General features: G+C 63.4%; 3 protein-coding genes across 5 annotated transcripts; 1 reads left to right on the forward strand and 2 right to left on the reverse strand.

The window, feature by feature from the left end:
* Positions 1–994: 994 nt before the first annotated feature.
* Positions 995–13,727, reverse strand: MEF2B (myocyte enhancer factor 2B). Its single transcript, XM_036399176.2, has 9 exons — positions 13,651–13,727; positions 6,877–6,956; positions 6,540–6,743; positions 6,338–6,469; positions 5,713–5,863; positions 3,358–3,503; positions 2,071–2,182; positions 1,900–1,987; positions 995–1,340 (listed from the first exon to the last, which is right to left on the reverse strand). Exons 2-9 carry the CDS (start codon positions 6,928–6,930, stop codon positions 995–997), a joined length of 1,233 nt encoding a protein of 410 aa, XP_036255069.1. The 5' UTR covers positions 6,931–6,956; positions 13,651–13,727.
* A 2,253-nt stretch (positions 13,728–15,980) lies between these two features.
* On the forward strand, positions 15,981–20,518 carry TMEM221 (transmembrane protein 221). The gene is made up of 3 exons (XM_036399329.2): positions 15,981–16,401; positions 18,438–18,523; positions 19,261–20,518. The coding sequence occupies exons 1-3, from the start codon at positions 16,106–16,108 to the stop codon at positions 20,082–20,084; spliced, it is 1,206 nt and encodes a 401-aa protein (XP_036255222.1). The 5' UTR covers positions 15,981–16,105; the 3' UTR covers positions 20,085–20,518.
* Positions 20,519–21,015: 497 nt separating this feature from the next.
* BORCS8 (BLOC-1 related complex subunit 8) lies at positions 21,016–24,454 on the reverse strand. 3 transcript variants are annotated; one of them, XR_004981703.2, is made up of 6 exons: positions 24,328–24,454; positions 23,722–23,834; positions 23,177–23,295; positions 22,206–22,313; positions 21,398–21,500; positions 21,016–21,245 (listed from the first exon to the last, which is right to left on the reverse strand). XR_004981703.2 is itself a non-coding variant. In XM_036399331.2 (5 exons), exons 1-5 carry the CDS (start codon positions 24,362–24,364, stop codon positions 21,458–21,460), a joined length of 420 nt encoding a protein of 139 aa, XP_036255224.1. In that variant the 5' UTR covers positions 24,365–24,454; the 3' UTR covers positions 21,016–21,457. The 3 variants fall into 3 exon arrangements, 2 of the variants coding, with proteins under 2 accessions (XP_036255224.1, XP_036255226.1); XM_036399331.2 differs by having other exon boundaries at positions 21,016–21,500; XM_036399333.2 differs by having other exon boundaries at positions 21,016–21,500; positions 23,177–23,241; positions 24,328–24,453.
* Between the last annotated feature and the right edge of the window lie 62 nt (positions 24,455–24,516).

Consider the following 24,516-nt stretch of genomic DNA (forward strand, 5'->3'; position numbering starts at 1 on the left):
AGGTGTCCCCGTGGGGTGGTGGCGCTGCAGGACCCGGCTGTCCCTCCCTGTCACCCCCCAGCAGCGCGGCCGTGCCCAGCACAGCCCCCAGGGATGCTCCCCCACCCCAAAACCGGCACAACCCCCAAACCCAGCCCAGCCCTGACCCAAAACAGGCTCAGCTCAGCTGGGCCGGGCCTTAACCCCCGCCTTGCCCCCCAGATCCCGATTTTCAGGGGTTTTTCCTCCTCCCCCGTGCTCTGAGACCCCCGAGAGGCTTTTCTGGGGTCACCGAGGGGTGGGGGCAGCACGGCTGAGCCCCAGCGACCCCACCGGAGCAGGGGTGACCCGGCTGTCACCCACCCCGCGGGTCAGCGACGCCGAGAGGTGGCTCTGAGCCTGGGGGACACGGGGGGGGACAGCGACGCTGGGACCGAGGGCGTGCGGGCAGTGCCACCTCTCCCGCGGGGACATCACCGCCGTGCCACCCCAAACTGGGCCGCCCGCGCCCAAAAACCTCACAGCAGACACACCGAGCCCCCCAGCTCTTTATTGGTGCGAAGATAATAAATAGAAAAGAGCCCCTGGCTGGGGGCGCAGCGCTGTCCCCTGTCCCTGTCCCTGTCCCCCGTCCCCCTGGCTGCGGGATTGGGCCGGGGCTGCCGGGTTGGAGCCGCTGCCGCTGCTCTCAGTCCTGCTGCCACCGCGTGGCACTTCCCGGCCACTCCGGCTGCTGGGACACGCTGGGGACAGGCTGGGGACACGCTGGGGACAGGCTGGGGACTCGCTGGGGACTCGCTCGGGACACACTGCGGGGACAGCGCCCAGCGCCCCCGGACAGGACACGGCCACAGCTCCCGGCCGCGCCCAAAGGAGGGGACTTGGGGAGGGGGGTCTGGAGGAGCTGCAGCCCCCGGGCGGGGACAGCGACCCTGGTGGCACCGGGGGGATCCCGAGGGGCTGCGATGGGGCAGAAGCGGGGGCTGCTCCCCCTCCCCGCGCCCCGCCGGCCTCGCTATCTCTGCCAAACGTCCAGGGGCTGTGCCCTCCGCGCGGGGACAGCGGGGACGGCGGGGACGGCGGGGACCGCGACCCTCGGCTCGTCCGGCAGCGGCCGCGGCGGCCCCGGCGCGTACGGGGGGAAGCTCTTGGCGAAGCCATCGCGGGGCTGGAGCTCGCCGGGGGCTCGGGGGGCTTCGCTGAGGGGCGCCAGGGCGGCCAGGGGGGGCTGGGGGGTGCCCGGGGCACAGCCCAGCCCCGGCGACACCCGCTCCGATTTGATGCTGATGGGCTGCGGCTGCGGGGACGCGCCGGGGACAGCGGCGGGCGGCTCCTCCGCGGGCACGATGCGGCTGCTGGCCCTGCGGCGACAGGGAGGGATGAGGGGCTGTCCCCGCCTCACCGGCGCGGTGTCCCCTTGTCACCCCTAGAGGGGCTGAGACCCCCCGAGCTCCTGTCCTGGGCTGGTTCTGGCCCAGTTGGGCCCACACGGCTGCTGGGGGAGGACATGGGGACAAGACCCAAGGGGGATCCCGGCTGGAAATAACCTGGGGGTGCTTCGGGGTGAGCCCCAAGAGCAGCCGGTGGGTGGGGGCTGGCCCTCGGTGCCGCCCATGGCCGGGAGGTGACAGCAGGATGGGGTCACCCTCGCCTTGTCCCCCCTGTCCCCGCCCCAGGCCACCCCTGTCCTTACCACAGTGCTGCCATGTCCTGTCCCCGCTGTCCTGCCCTGTCCCCACCCTGTCCCCACCCTGTCCCCACCCCAGGGCCACCCCTGTCCCCCCCGTCCCCTGCCCTGTCCCTCCTGTCCCTCCTGTCCCCATCCTGTCCCTCCTGTCCCCATGCCAGGGCCACCCCTGTCCCCTGCCCTGTCCCCCCCGTCCCCATCCTGTCCCCTGTCCTGTCCCCACCCCTCCTCACCCCAGCGCTGCCACGTCCCGGGGGTGCTGCCAGGCCGGGGGGGGCTGCAGGAATCCGGGGGGCGTTGGGGCCTCTCCAGCCCCAAAATCTGCGGGGTGAGAGCACACAGTGAGCGGGAGGGGTGACAAAGGGAGGACAGGGCTGTCCCGAGGCTGGGGCGGCGCCACTCACCCGCCTGGGCCGGGCTGAGGAAGGGGAAGCCGGCGAGGCCGTGGCTCGGGAGGCCGGAGCTGCCCGGGCTGAGCACGGGGCTCAGCGTCTGCAGGGCGGGGTACAGCGGCCGCTGCGGAAAACGGGGGGACCCCAATGGGTTCGGGGTCCCAAAACCCCGGGGGGACCCCAAGCCACCCCTCCCCGAGGCCCCCAGCAAGGCCCGGAGGAAGGGGCGGATGGGAGGAGCGGGGTCTGGGGACGAGACAGCCATGTGGCCTTGGGGACAGCCGTGTGGCTTAGGGGACAGCCATGTGTCCCTGGGACAGCCGTGTGGCCTTGGGGACAGCCACGTGTCCCTGGGACAGCCACGTGGCCTTGGGGACAGCCGTGTGGCCTTGGGGACAGCCACGTGGCTTAGGGGACAGCCGTGAGGCCTTGGGGACAGCCGTGTGGCCTTGGGGACAGCCGTGTGGCCCTGGGGACAGCCACGTGGCCTTGGGGACAGCCGTGTGGCCCTGGGACAGCCGTGTGGCCTTGGGGACAGCCGTGTGGCCCTGGGGACAGCCATGTGGCCTTGGGGACAGCCATGTGGCCTTGGGGACAGCCGTGTGGCCTCGGGGACAGCCGTGTGGCCTTGGGGACAGCCACGTGGCCCTGGGACAGCCATGTGGCCTTGGGGACAGCCGTGAGGCCTTGGGGACAGCCACGTGGCCTTGGGACAGCCATGTGGCCTTGGGGACAGCCGTGAGGCCTTGGGGACAGCCACGTGGCCCCGGGACAGCCGTGTGGCCTTGGGGACAGCCACGTGGCCCTGGGACAGCCATGTGGCCTTGGGGACAGCCGTGAGGCCTTGGGGACAGCCACGTGGCCTTGGGACAGCCGTGTGGCCTTGGGGACAGCCGTGAGGCCTTGGGGACAGCCACATGGCCCCGGGACAGCCGTGTGGCCTTGGGGACAGCCACGTGGCCCTGGGACAGCCATGTGGCCTTGGGGACAGCCACGTGGCTTTGGGGACAGCCATGAGGCCTTGGGGACAGCCGCATGGCCTTGGGGACAGCCACGTGGCCCTGGGGACAGCTGTGTGGCCTCAGGGACAGCCGTGTGGCTTTGGGGACAGCCGTGTGGCCTCAGGGACAGCCGCATGGCCTTGGGGACAGCCACGTGGCCTTGGGGACAGCCGTGTGGCCTTGGGGACAGCCATGTGGCCTTGGGGACAGCCGTGTGGCCTCAGGAACAGCCGCATGGCCTTGGGGACAGCCGTGTGGCCTTGGGGACAGCCACGTGGCCCCGGGACAGCCGACTCACCGCTGCGGTGCCGCTGCTCCGGCCGCTGGCCAGGCCGCCCTGGCTCTCCCCGCGCCGGCCCTCGGCCCCCAGGAACAGCGGCGGCGGCGTTTTGGTGGCCAGGGCGCGGCTCAGGCTGGCGGCGGGGAACAGGGGGTAGCCGAGCCCTGGGGGACAGATGGACAGCGGGACGCACGGATGAGCCCCGGGGCAGCCGGGTGTGCCGGCAAAGCCACTGGGCTGCGACAGGAGGTGACACCCAGGGCAGGGGACGGGGGCTGCAAACGCCCGGCTGGAGGGAATGGCACCCACGGGAATGGCCAGTGAGTGTGCCCGTGGCCACCCCATCCCGGGTTTGGGGTGCTGCCTGTCCCATTCCTGCCTGTCCCATCCCTGCCTGTCCCATCCCTGCCTGTCCCCATCCCTGCCTGTCCCATCCCTCCCTGTCCCTGTCCCTGCCTGTCCCATCCCTGCCTGTCCCCATCCCTGCCTGTCCCATCCCTGCCTGTCCCATCCCTCCCTGTCCCATCCCTCCCTGTCCCATTCCTGCCTGTCCCCATCCCTGCCTGTCCCATCCCTCCCTGTCCCTGTCCCTGCCTGTCCCATCCCTGCCTGTCCCATCCCTCCCTGTCCCATCCCTCCCTGTCCCATTCCTGCCTGTCCCATCCCTGCCTGTCCCATCCATGCCTGTCCCATTCCTGCCTGTCCCATCCCTGCCTGTCCCATCCCTGCCTGTCCCATCCCTGCCTGTCCCATCCCTCCCTGTCCCATCCCTGCCTGTCCCATCCCTCCCTGTCCCCATTCCTGCCTGTCCCATCCCTGCCTGTCCCATCCATGCCTGTCCCATCCATGCCTGTCCCATCCCTCCCTGTCCCATCCCTCCCTGTCCCATCCCTGCCTGTCCCATCCCTCCCTGTCCCCATCCCTGCCTGTCCCATCCCTCCCTGTCCTCATCCCTCCCTGTCCCATCCCTGCCTGTCCCCATCCCTCCCTGTCCCATCCCTCCCTGTCCTCATCCCTCCCTGTCCCATCCCTGCCTGTCCCCATCCCTGCCTGTCCCATCCCTGCCTGTCCCATCCCTCCCTGTCCCATCCCTGCCTGTCCCATCCCTCCCTGTCCCCATCCCTGCCTGTCCCATCCCTCCCTGTCCTCATCCCTCCCTGTCCCCATCCCTGCCTGTCCCATCCCTCCCTGTCCCATCCCTCCCTGTCCCATCCCTCCCTGTCCCCATCCCTCCCTGTCCCATCCCTGCCTGTCCCATCCCTCCCTGTCCCCATCCCTGCCTGTCCCCATCCCTCCCTGTCCAATCCCTGCCTGTCCCATCCCTCCCTGTCCCATCCCTCCCTGTCCCCATCCCTGCCTGTCCCCATCCCTCCCTGTCCAATCCCTCCCTGTCCCATCCCTCCCTGACCCCATCCCTCCCTGTCCCCACCCCTCCCTGTCCCATCCCTGCCTGTCCCCATCCCTGCCTGTCCCATCCCTCCCTGTCCCATCCCTGCCTGTCCCATCCCTGCCTGTCCCCATCCCGTGCCACCTCCCACCCCGGGTGGTTTCCAGGCTCAGGCCCCGGCGTTTGTGGCATTTCCAGCCCCTTTCTGTCCCCACCAGGGGCTGAGCCCCCCGTGCCGGGCCGTGCCCGGGATGGGCTCGATGGGCACGGGGTGAGGGCACAGCTGCTGCCGCTGCTGCAGGGCACAGGAAGCAGCTGGAGCCACCCCGGGCCGGTGTTTCCACAGCTGCGGCCCCGCTCCTGCCCACGCAGCCCCGGCCCCGCGCCCGGGAAGGCCCCGCGGGAGGAGCTTTGCATGCGGGGCCGGGCGGGGAAAATCCCCGCGGGGCAAGGACGGGCTGGGCACGGCCGGGACAGGGGCCAGGGTGGGAATGGGGTGACCATGGAGGGAATGAGGTGTCCGGAGAGGGGGATCCATGGTGGGGATGGGGTGCCCATGGTGGAAATGGAGTGCCCACGGTGGGGATGAGGTGTCCATGTAGGGAATGCGGTGCCCACGGTGGGGATGGGGTGCCCATGGCGGGGATGAGGTGTCCATGATAGGGATGGGGTGTCCAGGGGGGTGCCAGGGTGCCCATGGCAGGGATGGGGTGCCCATGGCGGGGATGGGGTGCCCATGGCGGGGATGGGGTGCCCATGATAGGGATGGGGTGTCCAGGGGGGTGCCAGGGTGCCCATGGCAGGGATGAGGTGTCCAGGGTGGTAATGGGGTGTCCAGGGGGGTGATGGGGTGCCCATGGCAGGGATGAGGTGCCCATTGTGGGGATGGGGTGTCCAGGGGGTGCCGGGGTGCCCATGGTGGGCACAGGACCCCCATGGCCGGGTCCCCTCCCCGGTGCCCACCCCTGCAGTGTCCCCGAGCCTACCTGGGGGCAGCGGCCCTGGGGACCGTCCCGGTGCCTTGGGAGCCGCGGCTCTGAGGGCGGGGGAGCGGCCCTGGCCCTGCGGGGAGCCCAGGGAGCCCTCGGGGGCTGGGGGGGAGCTGCCGTAGGCGGCCTCGGGCAGCGGCACCGGGCTCTGCGGGGACACGGGGTCAGGGACAGGGACCCTCGGGGACATTCAGGGACATGCAGGGGTCAGGGACAGGGACCCTTGGGGACACACAGGGTCAGGGACAGGGACACTCGGGATCCTTGGGGACACACAGGGGTCAGGGACAGCCACCCTTGGGACCCCTGGGGACATTTGGGGACACACAGGGGTCAGGGACAGCCACCCTCGGGATCCTTGGGGACCCTCAGGACTCTGCAGGACAAATCAGATCCCAAAGAGAGGGAGGGGACAGGACACCTGGGGACCCTCGGATGAACCCTTCAGGATGAACCAAAACCCAAGGACAAGGAGGGGACGGGATCCTTGGGGACACCTGGGGGCCCTCGGGACCCTTCAGGATGAACCAGAGGCCAAGAAGGGCGTGAGGACCCTGCAGGACGAACCAGAACCCAAGGCCAGGGAGGGGACAGGGCCCTCCTCGTGCCACCCGCGACTCACATAGAACCTGGGCCGCGCCAGGGACAGATCCACGCCCTCCCCGAGCCTCCTGCCCCTGTCCCCGGGCGGCTCCGGGCCCTCCTCCAGCTCCAGCTCGTGGCTCTCCAGCCCCAGCCCTTTGCGCTTCAGCGTCTGCGGGGAGGTGACAATGAGCGCGTCCCTGCGGCCACCGCGGGGCCCCGGGGGCCGCCCCGGCCGCTACCTCGAGGATGTCGGAGTTGGTGCGGCTCTCGTGGGGCTCGCTGTACTCGGTGTACTTGAGCAGCACCTTGTCCATGTCGGTGCTGGCGTACTGGAACAGGCGGTTGGTGCTGTTGAAGATGATCAGGGCGATCTCGCAGTCGCACAGCACGCTCAGCTCGTACGCCTTCTTCATCAGCCCGAATTTCCGCTTGGTGAAGGTCACCTGAGGGGGGCCGGCCGTGAAAACCCCCCGAGAACGGCGCCCATTCCTCCCAGAAATGCTCCCCCCGGGGTGGTTTTGCCTCCCGTCCTCCTCATCCTCTCCTTGGTCCCACCTCAGCCCGAGCAGCCCCCACCTGCCGGTTCCGCTGGTCCAAAATGCGGCTGATCTGGATTTTTTTGCGGCCCATTTTCGCCTCCTCCGCTGGGTTCGGGGCTGGAAGAGAGCGAGAAGCGCCTGAGCCCGGCGGCCCTCGGGGCTGTCCCCAGCCAGGGTCCGCCCCAGCGCCGCCAAAAATAAGTTTGGCTGCGAAAAAAATCGATTTTCGGAGGAAGTTCGGTCATTTCTTCTTCCGCGAAGATGGTGGCCAAGCGGAAAATGGGGGGAAATTGGGAAATTCTGTTGGGTTAGAGGGGAAAAAATCCCCTTGGCCTTGCCCAGCCACCCCAATCCACACTCCCCAAGCGCCTTCGGGTGTCGGCCGCGATCCCAAATCACGGGATCCCAAATCCCGGGGCTTTGGGAGCGGAGTTCTCACCCCAAAGCCCCAAGGCTGCTCCCGAAGCTGCTCCCGGCGGCTCCGTGGGACGGGGACGGCGTTTAAAAGGGGGCCGGGCTGGCGGCGGGGAGGGTCCCTCAAACAAAGGGGTTGGTTTGAGGTTTAAATTTGGGGATTTTTTTTTAATTTCTTTTTTTTTTTTCAGGCTCCAGCAGACTAAATTTGACCTCCGCCACTCGCGGGCCAGGAAGTGGCGGCACGAGGAGGCGGCGAAGCGAAACCGCCCGCCCGCCCCGAGAGCCGGCCCGGGACGGGGACACGGCGCTGGCGACCCCCGGGGCCGCCGTGGCTGAGGGGCGCAGCACCCCCGAGCGTGTCACAGCGCTGGGACACCCCCAATTGCTGTCACTGCCCCCAATCCCTGTCACACCCCCCCAATCCCTGTCACACCCCCCAATTGCTGTCACACCCCCCAATTCCTGCCCCTCTGACACCCCCACAGCGCTGGGACACCCCCAATTGCTGTCACTGCCCCCAATCCCTGTCACACCCCCCCCAATCCCTGTCACACCCCCCCCAATCCCTGTCACACCCCCCAATTGCTGTCACACCCCCCAATTGCTGTCACACCCCCCAATCCCTGTCACACCCCCCCAATCCCTGTCACACCCCCCAATTCCTGTCACACCCCCCCAATCCCTGTCACACCCCCCAATCCCTGTCACACCCCCCAATTGCTGCCCCTCTGACACCCCCACAGCGCTGGGACACCCCTGTTCCTGTCACTGCCCCCCAATTCCTGTCACATCCCCCAATTCCTGTCACTGCCCCCCAATTGCTGCCATACCCCCCTGTTCCTGTCCCTCTGCCACCCCCACAGTGTGGGACACCCCCAATTCCTGTCACATCCCCCAGCTCCCACTCCTCTGACACCCCCACAGCGCTGGGACCCCCCAATTCCTGTCACACCCCCCAATTCCTGTCACATCCCCCCAGTTTCTGTCACACCCCCCAGTTTCTGTCCCTCTGCCACCACCCCCAGCAAGAGCCACCCCAAAATCCCCCAAAGCCGCCAGCGGGGCAGAGCCACGGGTGGCACTGAGATGTCCCCAGCCCCACCCGGGTGTGGGGACAGCCCTGGCCTGGCCCTGTCCCCGCTGTCCCCAAACCACGGGGCAGGAGCGGGGCTGGGACACAGCGGGGCGGCAGCTCCGTGTTGGGGACGGCTCTGGGACCCCCCCAGTGCCAGGCCGGTGCCAGGGGTGCAGTTGGGGACCCTCGGGTCCCCCGATGCCCCCGGCGTGTCCCGCCTCCCCCTCTCGAGCACGTTGCCATTTCACCATCGTGCTCGCTGCTATTTTTAGCTGATCAAAACTAATTTTAATTTATGGAAGGAAATTGCGCTGCCGTTCCCACGGCCCCGCTGCCACCCTGTGTCCCCGGGCCCACGCACGACCCCCCCCGTGCCCCCTCCCCGAGGGCCTGGGGGTGCCCAGACCACCCCGGCCCCGCCGGAAAGGGCTGAGAATTCCCGGCTGGAAAAGGAGAGGTTTTCCTGTTCCCAACCATCCCGGGGGCATCCTCCTGGCCCCGACACCTGCGGCGCTCCCTGGGGACACCCTGAGCTCCCCACGGGTCGTTTTGGGGGTGGCATTTCGGGGCTGGACCCCGGGGCTGGCACGTTTGGGGCAGGGGGTGCTGGCCTGGCTGTGACCCCCCCGTGTCCCTGCAGAGCCTCAGGCTGGGGGGAGATTTGAGGGAGGGATGGAAGGATGGAAACAGAGATGGATGGATGGACACAGGGATGGATGGATGGATCCATGGGATGGATCCATGGGATGGATGGATGGACAAAGGGATGGATGGATGGACACAGGGATGGATGGATGGATGGACACAGGGATGGATGGATGGACACGGGGATGGATGGATGGATGGATGGATGGATGGATGGACACAGGGACGGATGGATGGATGGACACAGGGACGGATGGATGGATGGACACCGGGATGGATCCATGGGATGGATGGATGGACACAGGGATGGATGGACACAGGGATGGATGGATGGACACAGGGATGGATGGACACAGGGATGGATGGACACAGGGATGGATCCATGGGATGGACGGACACAGGGATGGATGGACACAGGGATGGATGGATGGATCCATGGGATGGATGGATGGACACAGGGATGGACGGATGGTGGATCCATGGATGGATGGATGGATGGACACAGGGATGATGAATCCATGGATCCATGGATGGATGGATGGATGGACACAGGGATGATGAATCCATGGATCCATGGATGGATGGATGGACACAGGGATGATGAATCCATGGATCCATGGATGGATGGATGGACACAGGGATGATGAATCCATGGATCCATGGATGGATGGATGGATGGACACAGGGATGATGAATCCATGGATCCATGGATGGACGATGGATGGACACAGGGATGATGAATCCATGGATCCATGGATCCATGGATGGACACAGGGATGATGAATCCGTGGATCCATGGATGGACGGCTGCGTCCCCCACCTGCAGCAGGGACATGGAACAACTCCAAGGATTTTCTCAGGGACAATCCCCCACAGACCCTTGGATGCTGTGGTACCTCAGAGCCCCATGGGGGGAAGCCCAGGGGGACCTGGAAGGTTCCAGCAGCCACAGGGAGATTCCAAGGGGGGTTCTGAGAGGAGCTAATTTGGATCAGGTTTGGGATTGGGGTTGGGATCGCTCCCACCTCATCCCAACCATTCCCAGTGGGACCCAGCACCCACAGCTCGGCCTCACCCCTGCCCCGTGCTGGGGTCGGGTTTGTAGCCAACCCCCCCGACTCTCTGTGCCTTTAGGGGTGTAAATCCCCAATTCCAGCTCCCGAGCAGTGAGCAGAGACCAAACAATCCCTGTGAGCCACAGTGGGACTCCCAGCACCACAACGGGGCCTCCAGCACTGCCTGCAGCACCTCCACACCCCTGGATGCTCCCAGAAACCCTAAATCCACCAAATTTATCCCAAAATCCAGGCAGGGGGGGTATTAAAGGAAAAAGCTGCTCCAGGGCTGAGCCCTCCCCTAAAACACCCCCAAGTCAGGGTCTCGGAGCTGCCTGGGGATTCATCCTCCCATGGGGAGCAGAAAGTGCAGGAAAGGGGTTTTTTACTAAATTATGGGGGTTTTGCTGCAAATCTGAGAGCTGGGGGTGACTGGGAAGGACTGGGAGGGGATTGGTTCTCAAGCACCCGCTGGTAGCTTCTGGCAGCTCCCAAAAAGCGTTTTGGGAGAAAAAATACAATTAGAGCAGGGAGAAAGAGCTTCTATCCCAAGGGAGGGGAAAATCTGAGCCAGGAGCAGCAAAATCCCACAGGAGGGAGGGGATGATGGTGGGACCAGGAGGGGAACAGGGGTGGGGATGGGGGCTTGAAATGGGGACCGGAACAGGGATTTAAATGGGGTTTGAGATGGGAGTTTGAAATGGGGGTCTGAAATGGGGACATGAAATGGGCAATTTAAATGGGGATTTGAAATGGGGATTTGAAATGGGGGTTTGATATGAGGGTTTGAAATGGGGATTAAAAATGGGGGTTCTAGGAGCACCAGACCCGGTGTGCTGAGCCCAGAGGGCCAAGTCCAGGCCTGGCCCCGTGGTTTGGATCCCCTGGGAATGGCTGAGCTGCTGTGAGCAGCATCCCGAGCCCAGCGCGGGGAAAAGTCAAAGTTGAGCGTGGAGTTTGTGCTGGGCGCTCCTGCTTTTTATAGGTTGTTTAAACAAGGGACCAGCACAAACCAGCGCTGGGTGGGGACTGGGAGCCAGCTGGGGAATGGGGGAAAGGCGGGGATGGGGCCCTGAGGGGTTTCTGGGACCACCACGACCTCCCCACACCCCGTCCCCCCCTTCCCGAACGCCCAGCAGCCATAAAACCCCAAAACCAGGGTTTGGGGCTCTGGGGGACACGGCCGCCCTCCAGCCCTGCTGTCGCTGTCGCTGTCCCCGTCCCCCTGGGGTGACACAGAGCGAAAGCCCCGGGCTGATGGGTGGAGGATTTTCGGTTCCAAAATGAGTGTGAGGAAGGAGGAAGGATTGAAACGGCCCCAAAACCGAGGCAGCTCAGGGCCCTGGGAGGATGGACGGACGCACGGACCCCCCTCCGGCCCAGGGCACGACTGAGGCTCCGTCCAGGGAGGGAACTCACAGTTCCCACGGGATTGGGCTGGGATTAACCTGGGGGTGGTCCCCGCTTGGTGCTGGGGGCACTCAGGGCTGGCCCCGGGGCTCTGGGGCTGCCTGGCTCGCGGAGCTGCCTTATCCTGACCATCCTGCGGGGATTTCCGGGAAGAGGAGGGAAATTCCAGGGGTTTCAATTGTCCTGATTCCCCCCAGATCCTCCTGGGTGCCCCCAGTGCCGCGTGCCAGGCTCTGCAGCCCCTCACGGCTGGATCCCAGCAGGACCCCTCCCCATTTGCACCAAAGGCTCACCAAGTTTCCCAAATCCACTTTTTTTTGGGATGTCATGGGTGCCCTGGGCTTGGGAAGGTTTGGGATCCTAAACCAGACCTGAGGCCTGGTTTAGGCTGGTTTAAACTGGTTTACTGCTTGGTTTAGGCTGGTTTATTGCCTGGTTTAGGCTGGTTTATTGCCTGGTTTAGGCTGGTTTACTGCCTGGTTTAGGCTGGTTTACTGCCTGGTTTAGGCTGGTTTACTGCCTGGTTTAGGCTGGTTTACTGCTGGCTTGACCCAGCAGGATCCCTCTCCCTTTGCACAGAACTTTCCCAAAGTTTCCCAAATCCGCTCTTTTGGGGTGCCGTGAGTGCCCGGGACAGGTTTGGGGTCCTAGGCCAGAGCTGAGCCTGCACCCAGGTCCCTCCTTCCCCAGAGCCCCCTGGGGTCCCCGAGCCGTGTCCAGCTGGCAGCGGGGCCGTGGCACAGGGCCAGGCCTGGGATGTCCTGGTGGTCGCCCCCGCTCCTTTCCCAGCCCACGGCCCCAGGGATGCCCGGGGGGTCCCCTGGGGGCACAGCCCCCCCTCCTTGGGTCCCATCTCCGCTTTCCTGCTCATCCCGAGCTTCCAGGGAAATTCATTCCCTGGGAAAGTCCAGACCGGCAGCGCTGGGAGAGTTTCTGTCATTAAAAGAGTAAAAATCCCTGAGGATGGGGACAGGGACAGGGACAGGGACAGGGACAGGGACAGCAGGGAGAGGGACAGGAGGGACAGGGACAGGAGGGACAGGGACACACTGGCAGCGGGCTGTGCTGGGCAGGAGGATCCGGCAGAGGATCCACCTCGCTGTCCATAGGTGCCAGGGGGACCCAGGTGCCCTGGGACACTCTGGAGATGGCACATGGAGGTGCCAACATCCTGGAGATGGCCCATGGAGGTGCCACCACCCTGGAGATGGCACATGGAGGTGCCACCACGCTGGAGATGCCACATGGAGGTGCCACCATCCTGGAGATGGCCCATGGAGGTGCCACCACGCTGGGGATGGCACATGGAGGTGCCACCACGCTGGAGATGCCACATGGAGGTGCCACCATCCTGGAGATGGCCCATGGAGGTGCCACCACGCTGGGGATGGCCCATGGAGGTGCCACCACGCTGGAGATGGCCCATGGAGGTGCCACCACGCTGGGGATGGCACATGGAGGTGCCACCACCCTGGAGATGGCACATGGAGGTGCCACCACGCTGGGGATGGCACATGGAGGTGCCACCACCCTGGAGATGGCACATGGAGGTGCCACCACGCTGGGGATGGCACATGGAGGTGCCACCACGCTGGGGATGCCCCTGGCAGGAGCCGTGCCCGTGTCCCGTCCCCTCGGGAGCGGGAAGGGACGGGGCCGCCGCCCGCCCGTGCCGGGAGCGGCCAGGTCGCTGTGCCAGCCCCGCGAGGTGACAGCGCCATCGGGGGGGACCGGGCGCGCTGTCCCCGCGGTCACGCCGAGCCCGCCGCTGCCGTGCCTCAGTTTCCCCGCGCGCCGGTGGCCGCGGGGGCGGCGGGGAGGCGGCGGCGGGGCCGGGGCAGGGCGGCCGCCACCCAGGCTGCACTTTTGGGTTAAACCCGGGCGTTCCTCCCCGCGCAGACACGAGTAAAAATAACCGGCCCGAGCCCGGCGCAAACCGCAGGCTTTTTATAGCCGCCATCCCGAGACGGCGGGGCGGGGGCCGGGGCTCCGCCGTGCCCAGAGCCGCCCGCCGGGCGCCGGCCCGGCCGCACCGGCCCCTCCCCGGGCCGGCCCCGCCGCTCCCCTGCCCGTGCGCCCCGCCGCGATGCGGACGGAGCCCGGCCGAGGAAAGCGGAGCCCAGGCGCTGCTGGCGCCCGCCCTGAGCCCCGTGCCCGCCGCCGGTGACACCGGAGCGCGGGACCCCCGTGCCCGCCGCGGGACACGCACCTGGGCAGCGCCGCTCCCTCCTCGGCGGCTCCGCGCCCTCCCGGCGCTGCAGCGCGGCCGGGGAGGCCCCGGTGCCGGTGCCGGTGCCGGTGCCGGCGCTGGTCCCGGTGTCGGTGCCGGTGTCGGTGCCGGTCCCGGTCCCGTTCGTGTCCCCGGAGCGCTGCCGCCGCCTGACCGAGCAGCGCCGCTGACATTTGCATAACCCCGCCCACACCGCCCGAAGATTTGCATACAGCAGTCGGGCTGCTCTGCCATTGGTTAATGGCGGGCTCTTATTTGCATAGTCACGCCCTTGTCTGGGTGAGGGGCGGGGCGAAGGAAAGGGGCGTGGTCAGGGGGTTCGGGCGCTGCAGGTGGGAAAAGGGAATATCAGGGAATATCAGGGAATATCAGGGGAATCGGGGAAATCAGGGAATATCAGGGAATTCAGAGAAATCAGGGAATATTACGGGAATCAGGGAATATCAGGGAATATCAGGAAATTAGGGAAATCAGGGAAATCAAGGAATATCAGGGAATATCAGGAAATTAGGGAAATCAGGTGCCACCCAGCCCCAGAGCAGGGACATTTTTGCACCCTGGACATCCTGGGGGTCCTGTCCCCGCTCCCAGCCCCGGGGAGATCGGGTGGAAAACCTGGAGAAATGAGGAATTTCTGGACGAGGCTCTCAGGCGCTCAGGACGTGCCATCTTCCTCAGAGCTGCTTTTAAATCTCGTGATTTATGGAGTGCAATTAGCAGAGTGTTAATGAGCCTCGCCAGTAATATTAATTGATCCTGAAGAGCGGGTGGGGGCAGAACAGAAGCGCCGGGGCTTCGGCAGAGTCTGAGGGGACCCGTCCAGGTGTCCCCTCCAGCCCCGGGACACTCTGGGGACACTCGGGGTGGCTCTTTGGGTGTGGGACATCCCTGCCCTGCCCTGCCCTGTCCTTCCTTCCCCTCGCACTGCCCCGGCCCGGCCCGGGTCAGGGCCACTCCCAGCCGTGCCGGGCAGAGCCGTTTTCGGGGTTTTGGGGACAGGGACCCCGCGGTGCCCCCGGTCAGGCGCTGCCCGGCTGATCTTTCCCAGCTCCCAGAGCTTTGAGCTCCTTCTTGAGGCTCTTCCTACCCCAAAATCCCGGGATTCTGGGGAGTTTGGGGTGCTGGATGCCCTGGGATGAGAGCTGCGCCCCAAGGGACGCGGCTGAGCTCTGCCACCGCCCAGGACACGGGAAAGGGACACAGATGCCGTCACCAGGAGCTGCTTTGGGGACCTTGGGCCGAGTCCCAGGGACTGCCACCCCCTCCCCCCCTTCCCAAAAATGCTGGAAAGGAGCCTGGAGCCAAAGCGCTGCTGCTGCCAAGGCCAACACGGCGGGACTTGAAAATAGCCCCGAGTCCGGCACGGCCCCGGTGCCAGCGGGAACCGCCCACGCGGGACGGGAGGGAGGGACAGAGGGACAGAGAGGGACAGGAAGGGACAGAGAGGGACAGAATGGGATAGCGAGGGACAGAAAGGACAGAAAGGGACCGGAAGGGACAGGCAGCACTGCTCCTCCAGCAGGCAGAGATCAGCTCGGTCTGGATGCCCGGCTGGGCACGGCTGCTGGCACCGGGATGGGGGAGGCCCCCCAATGTCCCCCGGTGTCCCCCGGTGTCCCCTGGTGTCCCCTGGTCCCTGCTCCGCGGGAATTGCTGTGCCAGGAAGCGCGGGGCCGTTCCCGAGGCGCCCGGGGACCCGCGGGGTGAATTTCCCTGGGCTGGTCCTGCCGGGAGCCTCCAGCGGCCCCAGGGGACGGTGCTGGCGGGGCGGATCCCCCCGGAACGCTGGCATTCCGCTTCCCAGGGTATTTATAAGGCCTGGGAAACTCGCGGGGTCCCAGGGGCCGGCCCGAGGGTCCTTTCCCAGCCTTGCGGGACTGGGAACGTTTCGGGAGCTCCCCGGGGGCTGCAGGGGACGGTCCCGGCGCAGGTGGAGGCCAAAGGCGCCGCTCCCGGGGGACGCGGGAACCGCGGGGCCCCCGTCCCACACCGGGCTCAGTCCCGGGCCTCTCCCAGGGAACGGCAGCGCTGGGAATGGGAGAGCGGCTCGCTGCCCGTCCGTCCGTCCGTCCGTCCGTCCGTCCCCAGTCCCCACCCCCGCTCACTCCACTACCTCCCGCCGCCCCCTGGAGGCTCCCGGGGCCCCGCCGGGGGCGGAGCCGGCTCGGGAGGGTCCCGGCCCGGAGGCAGCACCGGAGGCGGGACCGGGGGCGGGACCGGAGGCGGGACCGGGGGCAGGACGGGCCCGCCCCGGCGCGCACCGCGGAACGGAGGCAGGACCGGCCCGGTGCCCGTTCCCGGTTCCCATTCCCCGCCCGAGCTCCCGCAGCGGCGGCACCGAGGGGTCGGGGAGCGCGCGCACGTTCGGCACCCCCGGTTCCCCCGGTTCCCCCGGTTCCCCCGGTTCCCCCGGTTCCCGGTGCCGGTACCGGCCATGCCCTCCGCGTACCCGCAGCGAGCCCTGACGGTGCTGCTGCTCTTCGGGACCCTGTCCGCCGCCATGGCCCTGCTCTCCTCCAGCCTCATCTTCCAGCTGCCCTCGGGCCGGGCCGCTCCCGGTGCCGGTGGCGGCCGCGGGGCGCTCCCGGAGCCGGTGGCCGCCGCTGTGCTGCCGGTATCGGCCGTGCTGGCCGCGCTCTGCCTGGTGCTCAACGTGAGCTGCCTCCTGCTCTGCCTCCTCCACGGCTACTGCAGCACCGAGCTGGGCCGGGGGCGGCCCGGGCCCGAGCGGTGAGAGCCCCGAGCGGGGCCACCGGGGAACCGGGGCTCGGGGGACCGGGGGGCTCGGGACAGGCGGGGACCGGGAGAGGCGGGGATGGGGGCTCGGGACAGGCGGGGATGCGGGGCTGGAGGGGTTCGGGGGGCTCGGGACAGGCGGGAACCGGGGCTGGAGGCGTTCGGGAGCCGCAGGGACCGGGGCTGGAGGGACTCGGGAGATGCGGGGACGCTCGGAGGGATCCGGCGGAACCGGAGGGACCGGGGATGCCCGGAGGGGTCAGGAAGAAGGGAAGGGCTGGAGGATGCGGCGGGATCAGGGAATGAGGGGTCCGGGTGCCCCAAAACCCGCGGGAGGATTTGCTGGGGGGGTTGTGGGGAGCAATGGGTGGAAAATCCCCGAAATTCCCCTCCGTGACCCCCAGGGTTGGAACTGAGCTCTTTAATTTGAGTTTTAGAGAGTCTGGAAATTGGGACCAGCAGGTTTAGACCTGGCTGCACAGTCCAGGGGGTTTCATTTCCATGACTGGGAACTCCCAGCGGGGTTCGGGGGCGTCCCAGGAGCTCCTGGGGTCACCTCGACCCCCAGGGATTGCCCCAAAATGTTGGCCCTGAGGTCACTGCTGGGGTGACCACCCGGGCCACCAAAACGACCCCAGGGCTGGGTCATTAACGCCATTCATTAAATGTTGATTTAATCATTAATCAATCGGCATAATCAATCAGCACTTTTACACAGGCAGGGTTATTCCCAGAGAAATTCCTTTCTGTTTGTTTTTTTTTTTTTTTTTCCATGGATCTGGAATGGGCTGGGGGCTCCTGGCCCAGCACCCGGGTTAAAACTAAAAAACAGCTCGGGGATAATCTGATTTTAAAGGATTTTGGTGACAGCTGGACTTGGTGGGGTGGCTCACGCAATTTTGGGACCTCTCTGACTTCAGCCGAAACTCACTGAAAGGGAATGACGACGTTCCAACAGCCACTTTTTGTCCCTTAATTAGAGAATCCAATCAGTCCCGGCTCTGCACGGAGCATCGGGCTGGAGAAATTCCAGCAGCGCCTCCTCAGCCTCTTCCAACGCTTCATTAACGGAGGAGAGCGAAAATATTTCCCTAAAAACACAAAAAATCCCCACAACAAACTCGGCTTTTCTGCTGGAAAATTTACAACAAAAAAATTCCCCCCACCCCGAGCTGTGAATTTTCCTGTGATCCCAGCCCGGATTTTGGGCTGAAACTGCTCCATCTGGGAGCTGGGAAGTTGAAATTCGGGAATTGCGAGGTCACAGGGGAGGAAAAATTCCATTCCCAAAAGCTCCCGGCGCAGGGAGGCTCGGCCCCAGTAACCCGAGCGTCGGGAGGGTTCCGTGCCCGTCCCCGGGAGTCTCCGGCCGATCCCTGCCCCGTGCCTCAGTTTCCCCGGCTGCGGCGGGGGCTCCGCGCTCGGGCCGGGAGCAAAGGCGGCGTTCGGGGCCACGGCCGGGAGGTGGCGGCGATGTCCCCGTGCTGTGGTGGCGGTGATGTCCCCGTGCTGTGGCGGCGCTACGGGAGCCGCTCACGTCGCGGGGACCTTCGGCGCTGTCAGCCCCAGTTGCCGCTGTCACCCCAAACTGGCGCTGTGACCCCCAAACTCTGCTGTGACCCCCAATTGGCGCTGTCAGCCCAAACTCCGCTGTCACCCCAAACTCCGCTGTCACCCCGAACTGGCGCTGTCACCCCAAACTCCGCTGTGACCCCCAATTGGCGCTGTGAGCCCGAATTCCGCTGTCAGCCCAAACCGGCCCTGTCATTCCCTCCAGATTTTTCCTGGGCTCAGACCAGGACCAGGACCAGTCCTGAATTCCTCCCTCCATCCTTTCCCCGGGCTCAGAGCAGGACTGGAGCCTGCCCAGATCTGTTTTCCCTGCGAGGAGCCCTTCCAGATCTGTTTTCCCTGCGAGGAGCCCTTCCAGATCTCTTTTCCCTGCAAGGAGCCCTTCCAGAGCTCTTTTCCCTGCGAGGAGCCCTTCCAGAGCTCTTTTCCCCGTTTTCCCCCTTTTCCCTGTTTCCCAGGGCAGTCTGGTTCCTCCTGGACAGCCGGAGCATCCGGCACGCGGCCATCGGCCTCTTCTGCTGCGGGGTCTGCCTCTACCTCACAGGCAAGTGACCCCCGGTGTCCCCAGTGTCCCCAGTGACCCCCGGTGTCCCCCGGTGTCCCCAGTGCTCCCAGTGTCCCCCAGTGTCCCCAGTGACCCCAGAGCTCCCAGTGTCCCCAGTGACCCCCGGTGTCCCCAGAGCTCCCAGTGTGTGTTCCCCAGTGCTCCCAGTGTCCCCCAGTGTCCCCAGCCCAGCCCTGCACTGGTTTCTCCTCCAGCACTGCTTTGGTTCACAAGTGGCCCCATCAGCTCCTTCCCACACCCTGCAATTCCCATCCCAGGGGCCCAGGCTGGAATTTTGTAGGGGCTGGAGGGGTGCAGAGATGGGAACGGAGCGGGAGAATTCCTGAGGGAGCTGGGATGGGGCTGGAATTTCCAAACCCAGGAAATTTCCAAGTTTTCCAGGAACTTCCAAATCCATCCTTTGGTAATTCCAGCTCCTGAGATTTTTTTCCAGGGGCTCCTGGGCTGTCCCTGAGCCCTTTTCCAGCCCCAGCCACTCCAGGGATTCCCGAATCCATCCCTTTTTACTCCTGAGCCCTTTTCCAACCTCAGCCAGTCCAGGGATTCCCAAATCCACCCCTTTTTACTCCTGGCTCCTGAGCTGTCCCTGAGCCCTTTTCCAGCCCCAGGCACTCCAGGGATTCCCAAACCCATCCCTTTTAACTCCCGAGCCCTTTTCCAGCCCCGGGCATTGCCGGGTCCCCTCAGGGCGCCCCTGTGCTCTGCTCCGCCCGCAGCCCTGGCCCTGCTGATGCTGCTGCTGTTCGAGCCGCAGGCCGGGATCGCCAGCGCCTGCGTCCTGACCTCGGGAATCCTCGTCCTGCTGCTCTCCCTGCTCCACGCGCTGCTCCGCGCCTCCCGCGCTGCCCAAATCTCCCGAGGCCCGGAGCCTCCCCAGGCCCTGCACGAGAACGGCTCCGCCCAGCCCGGCCACGGCAGCGACCTCGGCCGGGACGGGGCTGCTGCTCCCCGGCGCCGCCCCGGAGAAACCCCCCGGGAATTCTGCTTCCCGCCCTTCCTGGAGGGCAGATCCCGGCCGGGCTCGGCCTCCAGCAGCAACCCGAGCTCCAGGAGCAAGGAACTCCTCAGGGAATCCCAGTGGGAATTGTCCAGGAGCAAGGAACTCCCCAGGGAATCCCACCAGGAATTGTCCAGGAGCAAGGAAGTCCCCAGGGAATCCCAGGACTGGTCCAGGAGCAAGGAACTCCCCAGGGAATCCCAGGAATTGTCCAGGAGCAAAGAATTCCCCAGGGAATGCCAGGACTGGTCCTGGATCAAGGATTTCCCCAGGGAATCCCAGTGGGAATTGTCCCGGATCCAGGATTCCCCCAAGCAATGCCAGGACTGGTCCCGGATCCAGGATTCCCCCAGGCAATGCCAGGCCTGGTCCCGGATCCAGGATTCCCCCAGGCAATGCCAGGCCCAGGCCTGGTCCCGGACCCACAGGACGCTGCTGGACTCAGGGCTGCTCCAGGAGCAGGGAAACCCTTGGAATGTCACCAGCGGGGAGACGAGGAACGCGGTGTCCCACAGAGCCACCAAGGACTCCACGCTGGTCTGAGGGGAATTCGGGATTTTCCTGGAGGAGGAGTTGATGGCTTTCCACTGGTTTGGGTTTGGTTTTGCCTGGAAAAATTCCTTTCTCCACAGCCAAAATCCCAGTGCTGCCTGCCCGGGGAACCCAAACCCACCCCAGCCGTGGGAGAGGATCTGGGAAATGGGGATGGGGAGCAGGAATTGGGGTTTTCACCAGCAGAATTTCAGCCTTTCCCAGCAGATCCCGGCTCATTTCCCTTCTCCTTCCTCCCTGCTCCATCCTCATCCTCAGCACTGGCATGGATGGGGAGGGTTTGGGGTGGGGGAAACCCAGTTTGGGGCGGCCAGGAACAGATTTGGGGTGAGAAAAAGCAGATTTGGGGTGGCAGGGGGATGCTCTGGGGTGACCAAGTGCAGGTTTGGGATGGCCAAAAGCGGGGCTGGGTCTGCCAAGGGTGAGTTTGGGGTGGCAAAGGACAGATTTGGGGTGGCAAAGGACAGATTTGGGGTGGGAAAAGGCAGATTTGGGTTGGGAAAAGGCAGATTTGGGGTGGCAAAGGCAGATTTGGGGTGGGAAAAGGCAGATTCGGGGTGGGAAAAGGCAGATTTGGGGAGGGAAAAGGCAGATTTGGGGTGTCCCTGCTATTATCCCAAATTCCAGCTGCTATCCCAAGGGCAATTCCCCTGGAATTTGAGTTCAGCCATTCCCTGAATGCCCCTGGGAAATCCAGGAGGGATCCACAGCAAAGCTCTGCTCCCTTCCAGTCACCCCCAAAACCAAGAGTGCAAGACAAAAATCCTTTTTCTTTTTTTTTTTCCTTCTTTTTAGGATTTTAAGGAATTTTTTCTCCCTTGAAAGCCTAAAATTCCACATTCTTTTGTTCCATGCCCTTGGAAACCCCGGGATAAAAAAGGAGCTCCAAGCTCCCACGGCCACAGGAGAAAAGTTGAAAACCTTTAAAAGGAATTTTCTTGTTGTGCCTTTTTGGAGATTTTTTGGGTTTTGTTTTTTTTGTTTTTTTTGGTTTTTTTTTCCTTTTTATTCTCGTCCTCATTAAAACCAAACCCAGCAATTCCTTGGCAGCAGCTGGAAAAGTTTCTCCTTGGAGAATTCCTCCTCAACAAAAGCCTGGAGTGCTGCTCACATTCCAGCTTTTCACACGAAATTCCCAAAGCCAGACCTCATCTGTGAGGGGTTTTTTGGGGAAAAAAAAAGGGAAGAGGATAAACACAAACCCACCCCGTTTTTCCATGGAAAAGAGGTCCCAAAAAGCAGGATTTGGGATTTTCCAGCTCTTTCTTTTTGCTGTTTTCCCGGGAATTCAGGCGCCTCTCTACCTGTGCAGCCCCAGAGGTTTTTTCACTTCTTCCCAAGGTTGGGAAATTCAGGATGGAAAATCAGGAGGTGCCTGGAGGATTCTTGGGTTGGGGGGTGATGGTGCTGTGGGAAGAAAAAAGGAAAAGTTAAATTCAGCAGCCTGAAAATGTGGGAAATTTGGGATTTCCTCAAAAAATTCCCTCTGCCGGTGGTTGCTGGGGTAAGGGGTTGATTTTAGGGTGGCACAGCCATTCCTGCAGCATGAAAAAATCCCCAAAAAATCCTCCTCAAAATCAAAACAATTCTCAAAAATCCCTCAGACTTTTTAAATCTCCCCCTAAAATCCCCCCCCAAAAAAAAAAATCCTCCAAAATAAAAAAAATCCTCCCCAAAAATTAAAAAAAAAAAAAAAATCCCCAAAAATCAAAACAAATCTCAAAAATCCCCGAGATTTTTTTAAATCTCCCCCCAAAATCCCCCACAAAAAAAAAAAAAAATCCTCCGAAATAAAAAAATCCTCCCCCAAAAATGAAAAAAAAAAAAAAAAATCCCCAAAAATCAAAACAAATCCCAAAAAAAAGCCCTCAATTTTTTTTTTTTTTTTTAAAAGCACAAAAACTCCAAAAATTTTGGGGATACCTCTGCTCAATCCCTGCATCCCTAAACTCCAAACAATTCAGATCTCCCCACAAACAACCTCCCTAAAATTCCGTTTATTGCCCGTTTTCCCTTAGCAAACAGCACTGGTTTCCCCCAGGGGATGGGGAAGGGGCAGGGGACGCTGTCCTGGACCAGCCTGGAATTGTTTTCCCGGGATTCTGGGGGTACCTGCGGCCCTGGGCAGCGCTGAGCTGCTCCTTCATGGCTATGGAGTGCTTGAGCAGGCTGTCGATGCTCTTGAAGTAAACGCTGCTGTCGGTCATGTTCTTGATGGCGCTGGAGAAGGGGCAAAAGGGGGAGCAGGACGGAGCTGGAATTCCCCAAATCCTGCTTGTTCCCCCTCCAATCCCGGGAAAGTTCAGGTCTGAGGGGTTTCCCACTGGGGGAAGCTGGGAAAATTCCATAAAGTTCCGAAATCCCTGCCAGGAGTTCCCAAATCCCGGCTCCTCCCATCCTCATTCCCTGGATCCTGCTGGGTTTTCCAGCCTGGAATTCCAGGAATTTCACCCTCAAAATGAAAATCCCAAATCCCAACTCATTCCCTGGATCCTGCTGGGTTTTCCAGCCTGGAATTCCAGGAATTTCCCTCCCAAAGTGAAAATCCCAAATCCCAACTCATTCCCTGGGTTTTCCAGCCTGGAATTCCAGGAATTTCCCTCCCGAAGTGAAAATCCCAAATCCCAACTCATTCCCTGGATCTTTCCCCCCAGAAATCCAGGAATTTCCCTCTCGAAGTGAAAATCCCAAATCCCAACTCATTCCCTGGGTTTTCCAGCCTGGAATTCCAGGAATTTCCCTCTCAAAGTGAAAATCCCAAATCCCAACTCATTCCCTGGGTTTTCCAGCCTGGAATTCCAGGAGTCTAACCCTCAAAATGAAAATCCCAAATCCCACCCTCATTCCCTGGATCCTGTGGTGTTTTCCAGCCCGGAATTCCAGGGATTTCCCTCTCCAGGTGAAAATTCCTGCCAAGAGCTCAAAGTTCATCCCAAATCCCAATTAATTCCCTGGATCTTTGCCCCCAGAACTGCAGGGATTTCCCTCTCCAGGTGGAAATCCCCAAGCCCAGCTGCTCCCACCCTCATTCCCTGGATCCTGCTGCGTTTTCCAGCCGGGATCCCGGCGCTCCCCTGGGGTACCTGCAGGCGTACTCCACGGTGTAAATGGCTCCCTGGCTCTGCTCCTCCCAGCTCTGCATGTCCGACTGCGAGGGCCAAAACCAGCACGGATCAGGCAGGGGCTGGGCTGGGAATGGGATCTGGGGAGGGAATTCCTGCCTGGAACGGGATGGGAGGGGATTCCCGGGGAAGCTGTGGCTGCCCCCGGCCCCCGGGAATGTCCAGGCAGGGAAGCATCCGAGGAAAACCTGGAGCTGCTTCCAGAGGTGCAAGGGGCTCCAAAGGAGCTGGAGAGGATTTGGGATGAGGGACGGAGGGGCAGGAGCCAGGGAATGGATCTGGGATTTGGGAATTCCAGGGCACAGGGAATGGATCTGGTAGGGAATTGGGAATCCCAGGGCACAGGGAATGGATTCGGGATGGAATCCCAGGGATGGAACCCCAGGAGCCAGGGGACAGCTCCGTGGGGATTTTGGGGCAGGAATTGCCAGAGGAGCTGCGCCCGCCGGGCGGGGCGGGCTCGTCCCTCAGCTCCCGGAATTCCCGGGGTTCCCGGGGTTCCCCACCTTGTGCTGGGCCAGCTCGGGCAGGGAGCGCCGCACGTGCTCCTGCAGCCGGAACAGCGCCACCGAGGGCTCGTTGGCCAGCACGTACAGGCTCTCGGTGAACTTGTCCGTCACTGCCGGGAGAAACCGGGAAAAAACCGGGATTAACGGGAATCCATCGGGATACGGGGGAGGCAGGGCTAATCCAGGCAGATAACTCAGCGGAAACCCACAGAAATCTCTCCATAGAAATCCATAAAAATATCTCTACAGAAATCCAGAGAAATCCATGGAAATATCTCACAGAAATCCATGGAGATATCTCCGCAGAAATATCTCTATAGAAATCCACAGAAATCCATGGAAATCCATGTAGATCTCTCCATAGAAACCCATGGAAGCAAACAGAAATATCTCCATGGAAGTCCTCAGAAATATCTCCACAGAAACCCACACAAAAATCTCCAAGGGACACCCGGGGGCTCTTCCCAGCAGCAGCAAGGGGGATAAAGGCCGGCAGTCAAACCACAACATCCCAGCGGCCAAACCACCGCGGCGGGGCCTCTCCCAGCCCATCCCCGCCGCTCCCGGTCCCGCCTGCCCCGGTCCCGCCGCTCCCGGTCCCACCTTTCTTCACCTTCAGCTGCATCTCCGGTTCCTCCATCCCGCCCGCCGCCACTTCCGCTTCCGCCGGCGCGCCCCCAAAGCGCCCCGGGCAGGGAAAACAGCCCCGGCTGGAAACGCGGCCGCGGGACCAACGTTCCGCTGAGCGGGACCAACGTTCCCACGCCCCCCCAAATCGGTGTCACACACCCC

This window comes from Molothrus ater, chromosome 26 (assembly GCF_012460135.2).
Source record: "Molothrus ater isolate BHLD 08-10-18 breed brown headed cowbird chromosome 26, BPBGC_Mater_1.1, whole genome shotgun sequence".
NCBI classification, from domain to species: Eukaryota; Metazoa; Chordata; class Aves; order Passeriformes; family Icteridae; genus Molothrus; species Molothrus ater.

Excerpts from the sequence above, each read along its gene's own strand:
- MEF2B (XM_036399176.2), bottom strand. The coding sequence starts at position 6,930 with ATGGGCCGCAAAAAAATCCAGATCAGCCGCATTTTGGACCAGCGGAAC. Across the intron at positions 6,470-6,539 it reads CCAACTCCGACATCCTCGAG|ACGCTGAAGCGCAAAGGGCT; the intron begins GTAGCGGCCGGG and ends ACCTCCCCGCAG. Across the intron at positions 5,864-6,337 it reads TGGCGCGGCCCAGGTTCTAT|AGCCCGGTGCCGCTGCCCGA; the intron begins GTGAGTCGCGGG and ends GTGTCCCCGCAG.
- TMEM221 (XM_036399329.2), top strand. The coding sequence starts at position 16,106 with ATGCCCTCCGCGTACCCGCAGCGAGCCCTGACGGTGCTGCTGCTCTTC. Across the intron at positions 16,402-18,437 it reads GGGCGGCCCGGGCCCGAGCG|GGCAGTCTGGTTCCTCCTGG; the intron begins GTGAGAGCCCCG and ends CCTGTTTCCCAG. Across the intron at positions 18,524-19,260 it reads GGTCTGCCTCTACCTCACAG|CCCTGGCCCTGCTGATGCTG; the intron begins GCAAGTGACCCC and ends CTCCGCCCGCAG.
- BORCS8 (XM_036399331.2), bottom strand. The coding sequence starts at position 24,364 with ATGGAGGAACCGGAGATGCAGCTGAAGGTGAAGAAAG. Across the intron at positions 23,296-23,721 it reads CCGAGCTGGCCCAGCACAAG|ATCCCATTCCCAGCCCAGCC; the intron begins GTGGGGAACCCC and ends TTCCCTCCCCAG. Across the intron at positions 21,501-22,205 it reads AGCGCTGCCCAGGGCCGCAG|CACCATCACCCCCCAACCCA; the intron begins GTACCCCCAGAA and ends TTCTTCCCACAG.